Source organism: Leuresthes tenuis, unplaced genomic scaffold (assembly GCF_036924035.1).
Source record: "Leuresthes tenuis unplaced genomic scaffold, fLeuTen1.0.hap1 SCAF_21, whole genome shotgun sequence".
NCBI classification, from domain to species: domain Eukaryota; kingdom Metazoa; phylum Chordata; class Actinopteri; order Atheriniformes; family Atherinopsidae; genus Leuresthes; species Leuresthes tenuis.
Genome location: NW_027325375.1, coordinates 31,108,474 through 31,120,767, shown reverse-complemented (window position 1 = coordinate 31,120,767; position 12,294 = coordinate 31,108,474). Strand labels below are relative to the sequence as shown.

Below are 12,294 nucleotides of genomic sequence, written 5' to 3'. Positions count from 1 at the left end.
AGACATGAGTATGAGGGCGCTAACGTCCTGCTGTTACTTACAGCCTACAGAAGCACAGCTGGAAACTGTGGAAATAGTTCTTATATACAATATAGTCACTGTTTAGGTGTAAAATTACAAGATATTAAATATATATATATATATTTTCTTCTGATGTAGTGATGTAAACAGCAACAAACGAGCTTAAATTTGGGAAAAAACGGACTAACAGTCTGAGATTTAGAATGTGCACGGAGGGGAGTCTCTTCTGTGATTGGTCAATTACTTTAACGCCCAGTCTGACCAATGAACGAGCAGCTGCTGTTAAATATAGTTGCTGGCATTCAACGTTAGTTACTGGTTTTTCATTTGAACGTTTGAAAGTAAAGTTGCATTATGTCTGGAAGAGGAAAGACCGGAGGCAAAGCCAGAGCAAAGGCAAAGACCCGCTCCTCCCGGGCCGGGCTTCAGTTTCCCGTCGGCCGTGTCCACAGGCTGCTCCGTAAAGGAAACTATGCTCAGCGTGTCGGTGCCGGAGCTCCCGTCTATCTGGCGGCTGTTCTGGAGTATCTGACCGCTGAGATCTTGGAGCTGGCTGGAAACGCTGCCCGCGACAACAAGAAGACCAGGATCATCCCCCGCCACCTGCAGCTGGCTGTCCGCAACGACGAGGAGCTCAACAAGCTGCTCGGCGGCGTCACCATCGCTCAGGGCGGCGTGCTGCCCAACATCCAGGCTGTTCTTCTGCCCAAGAAGACCGAAAAGGCTGCAAAGGCCAAGTAAACACCCGATAACTACAACCGACATAACGGCTCTTTTAAGAGCCACACAAACCTCTCAAAGAGTAAAACCGTCTATAACTATTACCTTTTTCAGCGCAATAATATGGTTGTAGATTAGCAGAAAAATATAATTTCATCCCCTGACAGTTGTCTAAAAGTAATTAAATGTGGAATTTCTTTCAACTATATGTCGGAAAGAACAATGCTTAATATTGTGTACTTTTCAAAAAACTTTATTTTATTCAATATACACCAGGAGGAACTAAGATGCGCTTGTCAAAAGTTTAAGCAAGACACGCAAATGGCCGCAGAATTGGCGGGTTCAGGCATGCTTCACAAAGGGAGAGACTTTTCCCCCATAGAGCTTGCATGCAAATTCCACTGTGCCGTCCCCCGCCTCTGATTGGTTCAGCTGCTGGCCGATGAAGTCTTGTTTCCATGGAGACCTGTCTTTGTTTGAAGTTAGCGAGCAGAGGGTGAAAAAGGGCGGGAGCGCTTTGGTCACTCCGTAAACTCGGTGTCTAACAAGAAATAAATAAAACACTATGGAGTACCATCAGAGGTAACAGTCAGGATATGCGTTGGCCTGTGACTGAGGTGGAAAAAAAGAAAAAAAACAGGTCTGTGTAGTCCTGAACATGTCCTTTTTCTATTTTTTAAAGTGATCAACAAGCTCTTACTGTAATTGAGGTTGATAGTTTTCTGGTACTTGATGTCTTCATATTTAGTTCCTCATTCTTCATCAAACAAAATTTGCGTATATTTACATAGATAGATATTTACATTCAAACTTAAATGTAACTTTTAAAAACTTTTATCAAAGTAATTTCTCCATATTTCTTTTTCTTACTTTGATTGTTGGCCACTGACTGTGACAGATATGTACAACCTTTCTGTGAAATTTAATACCGAAAGTATGAGGAAACATTATGTAATGAGTTTCCATCACTCCCTCACAGCACATTCTTATGTCTGTGGCTTGCACACACAAATGAACTCTCTCCAAACAAAAGTGTCCTTAACTTAAAAATACACAGTATTTACAAAAGTATTCACTCATCTGCCTTTACACACATTTGAACTTAATTGACATCCGATTTTTAATCTAAATGGTTCAATATAACGTTTGCAGCTCTAACAGCTTCAACTCCTCTGGGCAAGCTTTCCACAAGGTTTAGGAGTGTTTATGGGAGTTTTTTGATCATTCTTTCAGAAGCACATTTGTGAGGTCAGACACTGATGTTGGACAGAAGCCTGGCTCTCAGTCTCTGCTCTAATTCATCCCAAAGGTGTTCTATCGGGCTGAGGTCAGGTTCTTCCACACCAAACTGGCTCATCCATGTCTTTCTGAACCTTGCTTTGTGCACAGGTGCACAGTCATGTTGGAACAGGAAGGGGCCATCCCCAAACTGTTTCCACAGAGTTGGGAACATAAAATTGTCCAAAATCTCTCGGTATGAAATTAACTTTGAAGCATTCAGAGTTAATTTCACTGGAACTAAGGGGCCAAGCCCAGCTCCTGAAGAACATCCCCACACCATAATGCCCCCTTTACCAAACTTTACACTTGGCACAATGCAGCCAGATAAGTACCCTTCTCTTGGGAACCGCCAGACCCAGACTTTAAAGATTATTAAATTATTAGAAATTTGGAAGGGTGAATGAACACACTTGGCAGTATAGTTTATAATGAATGCAATTTCCTTGTGCTGGTTTTCTAGTTTTGCCACTGAAAAAAAGCCAATTTATCTATAATCTCTTCTCCTCTTCACCAAAACATAAATTGAATATTTTCCTCTGTAGTCCTCCATTGATTCACCACCTTAACATGGTTGAGGTGTTCGAGTATTCCCATGATCCTGAGAGCTGTGTTGTCGGGGGTGTTAGCCCATGTCTGATGAGCTGCTATAGTGGAGGCCAGTGGTGAGGGACGATGTCAAGGTGAAGAAAAGGTCTTGGTTGTCCGGGGGGTCAGCTGAAGCAGAAGACAGGTACAGAGTAGGTAAAATGGCTGCAGCATTGGTAGTTGCTGAAGCTAAAACGAGGGTGCTTCACAAATTTGGGAAGACTATGGAGAAGGACTTTAGTTTGACTTCAGTGGCGTTCTGGCAAACCATTTGATGTCTCAGAAAGGGAAAGCAGGGACCTTCCCAGGTTGTGCTTGACCAGGTTGCCGAACGGCTGACACGAATGGAGGATATTGTTGAACAGTGGAAGGAATACTTTGAGGATGTCCTCAATCCGGCTGACATGTCCTCCATTTCGGAGGCAAAGTCTGAGGACTTGGGATTGTTAATGTATCATTTTGAGATACTAGTATCATGACAACCCTACATGTAACCCACAACCCTAAAGATGACGATTTCTTCGTGTGCTGGTATACTTTCCCACCAGGTCGATAACCCGAACTCTGTCAAATGTGTCAGTTCTGGACAAACCAAAGTACCGCCATAGTCGCAGCTTTAATAGATACATCACACTGTTGTTTCTAATCTATTGGATATGTTGAAGTGTCATTAGTTAGATAACAGTCGGGTCATGTATTAGACTGTGACTACGGTGTACAAAAACAGGTCTGACCAGATCTGAACATAACAATGTTTTTTCAGTGATCAACAAGCTTTTACTGTAACTGAGGTTGAAGTTTTCCTGGTTCTTGATGTTTTTATATTCTGAATGGTTCCTCATTTTTCACTAAGCAAAACTTACTCATATTAACAGGTGAGAGGATTTATTCAAACTGAAATGTAACGTTATAAAAACCTTTTTTTCAGAGTAATTTCACCATATTTTTCCTGACTTTGAATGTTGGCAACTGTTGGTCACTAATCAGCTATCTGTTAGTCAAAATGAATACCAAAAGTTTGAGGAAACTTTATGTAATGAGTTTCCATCAGTCCTTCACAGCACATTTTTCTGCATATGGATTGCACACATATGATCTCTCTCCAAATACAAGTGGCCTGAACTGAACTGGGATAGAGTAGTGGTGAGATTGCCACCTTTCATGAGGGAGACCTGGGTTTAAATCCCCTGCATGAAAGGTACTGTCTCCAGTCACCCTTCCTGCCTACCTGTAAGTCGCTTTGGATAAAAGCGTCTGCCAAATGCATAAACACAAATATATAATTGATAACATTTTTCAAAAGTTGCAATTGTTATGCGGCTCATCTTTTCTATTTTATCATTAACCTTTGATGCAGTGCTGGGCCCATCTGAATGTCAACACATTGTCTTACTTCAATTTAATTAAGGATAGAAATTAATAAGATTTATTTATAACAATACCATTATTAGCGCTTCTTCTTGATTATTTCCATTATTGATTCTTGAGCTAATTTTATATGAGGAAACAAGAACTGTTGTTTATTGTTAAAAGGATCACCATTAGCTGTCACACAAAGTGGGACAAGCTAGTCTTACACTGTTTTTCAGCATTATCACAACTGTTTACTATCAAAACAAAACAAACTTTGGGTTTAGTGTCCTTTTCATAACCATATAAATAATAATAAGATTCTGAACCGATTTAAGAAGGAACTATCAACCATCGACTTCCCCTAATTTTCCTCAGGTAAGTTCCCCTAACTTATCTGAGGTTGGGTCAAAGAGGTGACAGGCCCAAGAGGGAAACCCAGACATCCATCTCCCCAGTGACTGTTTCCAGCTCCTCCTGGGGGATCCTGAGGCCTTCCCAGGCTATAAAGGATGTATAATCCCTCCATTGAGGGATGGAACAAAGTTGGACCAGTTCATCAGAAGCATCACAATTCTGCTCAGCTGCCTCTTCACAGCAATGGATCAGAACACCCTCAATATTGCTGACGAAACCCTGATCTGTCTGTCCATCTCTTACTTTCTCTTGCCATCACCTGTGAACAAGTTCTTGAGATTTATAAACTCCCCAGCTTGAGGCAAAAAGCCAACCCCGACCAGGAAAGGAGCACTGCATCGTTTTCTGATTGAGAACTGTGACCTCAGATTTGGTGGGGATGACTTTCATCTTGGCCACTTCACACCTGACTGGGAGCCAGCAAAGTGCAGGTAGGAGGTCATGCCTTGAAGAGACCAACAGAAACAAATCCCTGCAAAGTGCAGAGATACCCTCTTTTTTACAGGTTTTATTATATTGTGATCATTTAGGCCTGAAAAACAGGTCTGATCAGATCTGAACCATCTTACCATGTTTTTCAGTGATCAACATTTACTGGAACTGAGGTTGGTGTTTTTCTGGTTCTTACGGATACTCTGAATGGTTCCTCATTGTTGAACATGGAAAACCTAATTAGATTCAAAGGTGGCATGCTTCTTTTAGCAAACACATTCTTACCTGAATAGTTTTGGTAAAAAAAGTCACCTGATCTTAATCTTAACTCCATCATCCTCACACCTCTTTTTTCGAGCTATAAAAACCTCTCAGGTTTGCAGGTGACACAGTCGAGGTGTTGAGATTTCCAGAGAAAGAATGAAGATGACTCTGTTTCTCCCGCTGCTTCTTGTGGTCCTCTCCGTCTCCACGGATCAGACGGAGGCGTTGGCACTGCAGCAGTCATTTTCACCGGACGTCCATGCTGCTCTGAGAGAGATGATCGCCTCGTTGACCGAACAGAGGCTGGAGCTCAGGTCCCTAAAAAAAGAGAGTGCAGGTACAGTGTTTTGTTACATAATGAAGGAATGAAGGAGCCATATTTTGTATTTTTTCTGGGTGAAAAAAGAAGATTCCAGAGAATTGAAGCTAAATAAAAATTCTAAAATTCATTCATGCTGTGTTTTTCAGGAAATGTAGCAAAGTCTGAGAGACAGGAAGCTGAAATAAAGAATCTGAAGAAGCAGCTGGAAGGTAACGAGGAAATAACCACAGCTCTTATTAATCCAATCAAACTTTGAACTGTTAGCTTGAAACTCGTTCTTTACATGACTGTGTAGGTACATGTTGCAGGTATATTAAGAATATAGTTAGATTTTTTATTGTGATTATTGGTTGTGTTAATTTACTTGTATTGATTTTAATCTGCATCACTTTAATGAGGATTAATATGAAGTTAAAATGATCTTTAGTTTGGAAAATGTTCTCTCTGATGGACAAATTTGCGATTTCTTGGATCCAAAGCCTGAATGCTGCTCACATATTAGAGGGTCTCTAAGCTTTGTCAACTAGATGAAAATAGTTGCAACACATATTTCTTTTCACATGTAATGAAACTAATCTTCTGTTTTTCAGAACATGACACGAAATTGGAGGGACAGGAGACTGAGACCAACAAGCTGAAGCAGCAGCTGGAAGGTACTGGAAGGAAATCAGGATCACTCTGATTGGTTCAGCAGAAATGTTCAAATACATTTTTATGACACATGTTCAACTAAAAAGTTTAAAATTTAGTTGTCGAGGTTCTTGTTTATCTGAGCTTCCAATTGGTTATATATATATATATATATATATCTGCAGCGTCACCTGCTGGTGAAATCCCATAAGATGAATAAGGGAGCTCCCCCAGCAGGCTGGGCCTATAGCAGTAGAACTATGGGATGTTTCAGGCTCACCTGAGCCATCCCTAACTATAAGCTTTATCAGAAAGGAAAGTTTCAGCCTGATCTTAAAGGTAGAGAGGGTGTCTGCTTCCTGAAGCCAAACTGGCAGCTGGTTCCACAGAGAGGGGCCTGATAACTGAAGGCTCTGCCTCCCATTCTGCTTTTAGGGGCCTGATAACTGAAGGCTCTGCCTCCCATTCTGCTTTTAGGGGCCTGATAACTGAAGGCTCTGCCTCCCATTCTGCTTTTAGGGGCCTGATAACTGAAGGCTCTGCCTCCCATTCTGCTATTAGGGGCCTGATAACTGAAGGCTCTGCCTCCCATTCTGCTTTTAGGGGCCTGATAACTGAAGGCTCTGCCTCCCATTCTGCTTTTAGAAACTCTGGGAACCACAAGGAAACCTGCAGCCTGAGAGCAAAGTGCTCTGTTGGGGAAATATCCAACTGTGAGATCTTTAAGATGTGATGGAGCTCGGTCATTAAGAGCTTTATATGTGAGGAGAAGAAGCTTAAATTCTATTCTGAATTTAACAGGGAGCCAATGAAGAGAAGCTAAAACTGGAGAAACATGATCTCTGCTGTTAGATCTCATCAGAACTCTGGCTGCAGGGTTTTGGATCAGCTGGAGGCTTTTCAGAGAATCTGTGGGACAGCCCAATAATAAGGAATTACAGTAGTTCAGTCCTGAAGTAACAGATGCATGGAGCAGTTTCTCTGCATCACCCTGAGACAGGATGTTCCTGATGAACCTGTTTTATATGACAGTCAAATGATAAATTCTGGTCAAAAATAACTCCAAGGTTCCTCAATGTAGGACCAGAAGCCAAGGAAATACCATCTAGAGTAACTATATAACCAGACAGTTTCTCCCTGAAGCGCTCAGGTCCAAAGAGAACAACTTCAGTTTATTCTCAATGTAGAAGCAGAAAGTTCTGAGTCATCCAGGTCTTTATGTCTTTAAGACAGGCTTGTAGTCTGACCAACCTGTTGGTTTCATCTGGTTTCATAGATAAGTACAGCTGAGTATCATCAGCATAACAATGGAAATTTATGCCATGCTGTCTAATAATGTTACCTAATGGAAGCATGTACAAAGTAAAAAAAAAAACGGTCCAAGCACAGAACCCTGAGGAACTCCATGACTTACTCCAATGTGTGAGGAAAATTCTTCATTTACAAACTGGAATCTATCAGATAAATATGACTTAAACAAGCCTAATTCAGTTCCTTTAATCAAATTCAATTTAATTTAATTCAAACAGATTATTTCTGTGTTATAATGTGCTCTGAAATTAGATTCTGCAAAACTGTTACAAGTTGAACGTAACACTTGGTTTCATTTGGTTTCAGCTCAACCGTACATTCATTTAAATCTGGCAGTGATGTAAAACTGTCCACATGATGAGGCCGTCGAATGTCATTATGTTTAGAAATATTCACAATTTTTTACGGATCTATGAAAGTGGCTAAAATAGTATTTATTTTGACTCTTTATAACAAAGAAATGTGTTTTGCTGTCATAACTGTAATGAAAGTGTGACTCAACAACACCTTAGATACTGATTTTCTCTCTTTAACAGTCGGTCAGGTGGCTTTCTCAGCTGCTCTGTTGGTTGATGGAAGCACAACATTCGGACCCTTTAACACTTTCACTACGTTGGTCTTCAAACATGTCGTAACAAACATTGGAAATGCCTACAACGAACAAACAGGTAACAAACTACATCACTACAAGTTTGAGCAAATTTCAGATTTGATTTATCATTAAACAACATTCATCCTGCAGGTATTTTCACTGCACCGGTGAAAGGAGCCTACCACTTTGAGTGGTACGTAGGTGCACATGGTGGCAGACATGCTGCAGGTGCTGCGTTGATGAGAAACGGAGAGAGAATCTTCATCGCATATGAACATCAGCCGTCCCATTACGGAACTTCTGCTAATGGTGCTACACTGCTTCTGGAGAGTGGAGATCAAGTATTTGTACAACAGTGGCATCATTCAAGAATATTTGACAGTCAAAATCACCACACAACCTTCAGCGGTCATCTGCTGTTCACCATGTGAGAGAAAAACAGTTTCTCTGTTTCTGAAAGATGATCTGCAGGTTCCTGTTGTCCTTAATCGTATTAATCTGACATTTATCTGATCATCTGGAATTAAAATAATTCTATGTGACGAAACTGTCTATTAATCCAAATCAAAATGCAAATAATGAATATAAATGGAAAATGTGGCTGTTTTATTACTTCTCATGTTTCAAATGGATTATTTTTCTGATTCTGAGTTTTCTCAATAAAGAATAAATGTGTCAAAGCAGCAACGTCTGAGAATATTTCTTCATTTGTTTCAAACATACACGTCAACAGAGTGAAATCAGCAGGGACGGCTGGTATAATTGGGCTAACAGGGCTCAGCCCTCCCTACATTATTCAATAAAAATTAGCATATAATATATCAATATTTAAATAAAAACTTTAAACAAATAGTTTTTTAATTTTTGATCAGAGGCGGAGCAAAATCTGGACTGAAACCCATGAAATCGGTGAAAATGGGCTAATTATCTACAGCCCAAGCGAAGCAACTCAGTTACACTTGACTTTTCTTCAACATTTGAGTGACAGGTTGAAAGTCCCGCCCCCTCCATTTGTGGCTCATTTGGGCTAAATCTGTACAGCTTAAAGCCAGCAGATTTGGGCCAATCACAGACGACTCTACTTGATTGCGTGTGTCGGGCGAAACTTTGACAATGGCAGGCATAACGAAGTGGATTATTTACTTTCAAATCCGTTTTCTTCAGTGTCCTCAGGTGAAAAAAGTAGGAGCACATCATCCAGAGGATATCCAAATTACACAGAAAGAAAAGCACCAAAATCGTAGCTTTTGTGTAACTTGGTTTGAGAGAAAGGACCGGCTACCAGCTACCAGCTAACAGCTAACGGCTAACGGCCTCTTCAAGCTTGAACCCCCCCCCCCCATTCATGTCACACAGATGGCACATTTTGTGGAGTATTTCTTTTAAGGCTCTCTTAACGTCTTTCTGGAGTGTTTTTCTGGAGTTACTATTTTAGTTTTGTGCTGATGTTTGGATTATTGTGTTCCAAAGCTAATTGCAATAGGCTATAGTACCAATTTTTTAGCACAAGTCTGGGTTGACCTTTTTTAAAACCTTTTATGGTGTGAAACTATTTGTATGAGAGATGGTAGATGGTATATTTTCCATCAGTGCATTCTTCTAAATAGGGTTTTGGTGGTTTGTTGAAAAGGCCCGTGCTGTTGTGATAGTTTAAACTTCCTAACAGGACACCTTTTATGTTGAAATACAACTACTTGGCTTTTATAATACATTAGCCCCCCCATTCAATGTCACCACAAGCCGTCACTGGAAATCAGAAAATCAAATGTAACATCAGAGTAATGTGAGGAAACATCTTTCCCATAGAGGGATGTAGGTGGAAACATTTATCTATTTAACATAAAGAAGTCAAAGACGCCCAATGTTGTAAAGGGTCAACAGGTCTCCATTTCACACAGTAAGGTTAGAGTCAGGGTTACAGCTTTAATTGGTCTTTTAATTGGAAAACTGATCAGGCCTGTTTTAATTTTCCCGCTGAAATTAAATGACTCATATTCATTCAGTCGTATTTATTTAACTGTCCTTTTCCTTCTGTTATGAGGGGCTGAAAACCCATAATTAGTTCTCACACATACATCTCATAATTATGTATTTTTATCTCAAAATTATGTTTTTATTATCTAATAATAATACAGAGTATATAGCAAAACAATTCGCCACCATAACATTTGTCTTAACAGTTGATATCAATATATATCAGATGACATTTTGTAAATATTTGCTCTGTAATTAATCAAGTTATTTCACAGTAACATATGAAGTATTTTCCTATTCATGTTTAGTTTGTTGTCATATTTAATATGTATGTATGTTATTGTTTAGTATTTTAATCATCATTTTTTTGTGTGACCTTATATACTTTCACAAAGGAGAAGTGGCTCCGCACATATCCCTGTGACACTTGGATGAAGAGTGAGAAATGTTTGTAAAGCAAGTCTGACAAATAAAAGTGATACTCTGACTCCGTCATCGTCCGTTAACGTTGGCTCCGCCCACCGAAACCCCGCCCATTTCCCCTCCTTTACGTCCGCAGTTCAGAGATAAATACAGAGCGCATGCCTCACAGGAACCAGTTCATCTTTGAATTTATATAAAGATCGAAAACATGAGCGGAAGAGGAAAGGGCGGCAAAGGACTCGGTAAAGGAGGCGCTAAGCGTCACCGTAAAGTTCTCCGTGATAACATCCAGGGAATCACCAAACCCGCCATCCGCCGCCTGGCTCGCCGCGGCGGAGTCAAGCGTATTTCCGGCCTGATCTACGAGGAGACTCGCGGTGTGTTGAAGGTCTTCCTGGAGAACGTTATTCGTGATGCTGTTACCTACACCGAGCACGCAAAGAGGAAGACTGTGACCGCCATGGACGTGGTGTACGCGCTCAAGAGGCAGGGCCGCACTCTGTACGGCTTCGGAGGTTAAACTGATCCTGAACCAGCTCCAACAAACCCAACGGCTCTTTTCAGAGCCACCCACCTTTACCTGAAGAGCTCAGACTTGGTTTAGTTTTTCTATGATACAGTAACAATGCTGTAGACCTGCATAAGCTTTTCTAATGGTTTATTAATAAAAAAAAGCTTTTTAAACTGCTCTAAATTGTATCTATACATCGCCTTAAAGTTTTGGTGAAATATAAAGACAAATGCAGTTTCATTTTGAGACTACATCTTTTCCCCATTCACTCTATATGGTTTGAGTTTAGCTTCCAAAGGATACCGACTTTCACCAAACTGTTCTCGGTGAGCAGATAAACGTATTTCATGCCAGAAATAAGGTCCAGATTTAAAAATACTGAAGTTCCTCTTTAATGTATGACCAGCAGAGACTGTCTTTAGTAGTTAGTAGTTAAAAGTCTTTAGTAATTATAGCATTTCATTCAATGATATGCTAATTATTGTGTTTCTGCCAGATGTATTAATGTCAAAGTCGAGATAATCTGTGTGCAGGTGACATCCGAAGACTAATGGGAGACTTGCAGCTGACCTTTCCAGCTGTCCAACAACAAAAATGGAAATCTCATTCTGGAAAATTAGTGCTGTAATCTGAGACTGCGTTTTGTAAATAGTGAAATGTAAATGTTTCACATTAGCTCAACACTGCACAATGCACAGGGCTGCAAAACACTAACTGAGCACACAACAAGCAGCTTAGTTACATGTAAGTTGACTTAAAATGTTCAACTGAGTTCTGATTAAGCATAATGGCTGTCTTCCTAAATAAATTTAATTACAGGCAACAAGACGATGAGAATAAGAAACTTGGCAATCAGAATTAAAGCAACTTTCACAGCACACTTTCAACATTTTTAATTTCTTACCATGTGAAAATGGCAAACTGATGGCAATGGTCTGACTTGGATGAACTTCCTTAATGGAAAGTCCCTCTTTTGCCTGGGATTGATCTGCACTAGGGATCCCTTTAGTTTATTCTGTCAACCCAGAGAATCAAGCTGCTTGAAATACTCCTGAAAAAACATGTATTTGTGCACCAAATTCATGCTAGCTCTTTTCTTAGTCTTCTGTAGTTTTTGGTGTAAACTTGCACTGATTGGTCACTTTTGATTTAATTCCAAATAGATCTTTAATAGAATCACTACAGCGAATCTTCCTCTGTTTCTACAGAAGAACCATCTATTACAGAGATTTGAACGACACAAAGCTGAAAGACTTCTGATAGGATGACAAACTGGCCTCCTTCAACGAACCTTTCTCAGTCCAGCACAGACTGAATGGATCATTTCAGGTTGCTTATCATTTAAGAAAATTTTTACTGGGGTTAAAACAAGCAGTTCTATTCACTGATTTGATGACAATGATGAGTTGCCTTTACACTTTAATCTAAGATTTAGAATACTGAGCTTTATTATACATTATT

General features: G+C 40.1%; 4 protein-coding genes and 1 long non-coding RNA gene across 5 annotated transcripts in view; 4 read left to right on the top strand and 1 right to left on the bottom strand.

The window, feature by feature from the left end:
- The window catches only part of LOC140280332 (uncharacterized), an 11,696-nt gene extending 10,897 nt beyond the window's left edge, over positions 1-799 (top strand). The window contains exon 3 of the mRNA XM_072375638.1: positions 369-799. Coding sequence (XP_072231739.1) covers positions 369-762 — 394 coding nt within the window. The 3' untranslated portion in view covers positions 763-799. The remainder of the gene's footprint in view (positions 1-368) is intronic.
- The window catches only part of LOC140280324 (complement C1q tumor necrosis factor-related protein 3-like), a 25,990-nt gene extending 17,382 nt beyond the window's left edge, over positions 1-8,608 (top strand). Inside the window, exons 4-5 of the mRNA XM_072375628.1 lie at positions 7,870-8,001; positions 8,076-8,608. Of these exons, the coding sequence (XP_072231729.1) occupies positions 7,870-8,001; positions 8,076-8,356 (413 nt within the window). The 3' untranslated portion in view covers positions 8,357-8,608. The remainder of the gene's footprint in view (positions 1-7,869; positions 8,002-8,075) is intronic.
- Positions 5,186-12,294, top strand: part of LOC140280321 (complement C1q tumor necrosis factor-related protein 3-like) — a 12,104-nt gene continuing 4,995 nt past the window's right edge. Inside the window, exons 1-3 of the mRNA XM_072375623.1 lie at positions 5,186-5,407; positions 5,539-5,601; positions 5,983-6,045. Of these exons, the coding sequence (XP_072231724.1) occupies positions 5,227-5,407; positions 5,539-5,601; positions 5,983-6,045 (307 nt within the window). The 5' untranslated portion in view covers positions 5,186-5,226. The remainder of the gene's footprint in view (positions 5,408-5,538; positions 5,602-5,982; positions 6,046-12,294) is intronic.
- Positions 8,094-12,294, bottom strand: part of LOC140280334 (uncharacterized) — a 15,119-nt gene continuing 10,918 nt past the window's right edge. Inside the window, exon 2 of the long non-coding RNA XR_011909402.1 lies at positions 8,094-8,459. This is a non-coding gene — a long non-coding RNA (uncharacterized lncRNA). The remainder of the gene's footprint in view (positions 8,460-12,294) is intronic.
- LOC140279703 (histone H4) lies at positions 10,503-10,914 on the top strand. Its single transcript, XM_072374863.1, has one exon. The coding sequence runs from the start codon at positions 10,531-10,533 to the stop codon at positions 10,840-10,842; it is 312 nt and encodes a 103-aa protein (XP_072230964.1). The 5' UTR covers positions 10,503-10,530; the 3' UTR covers positions 10,843-10,914.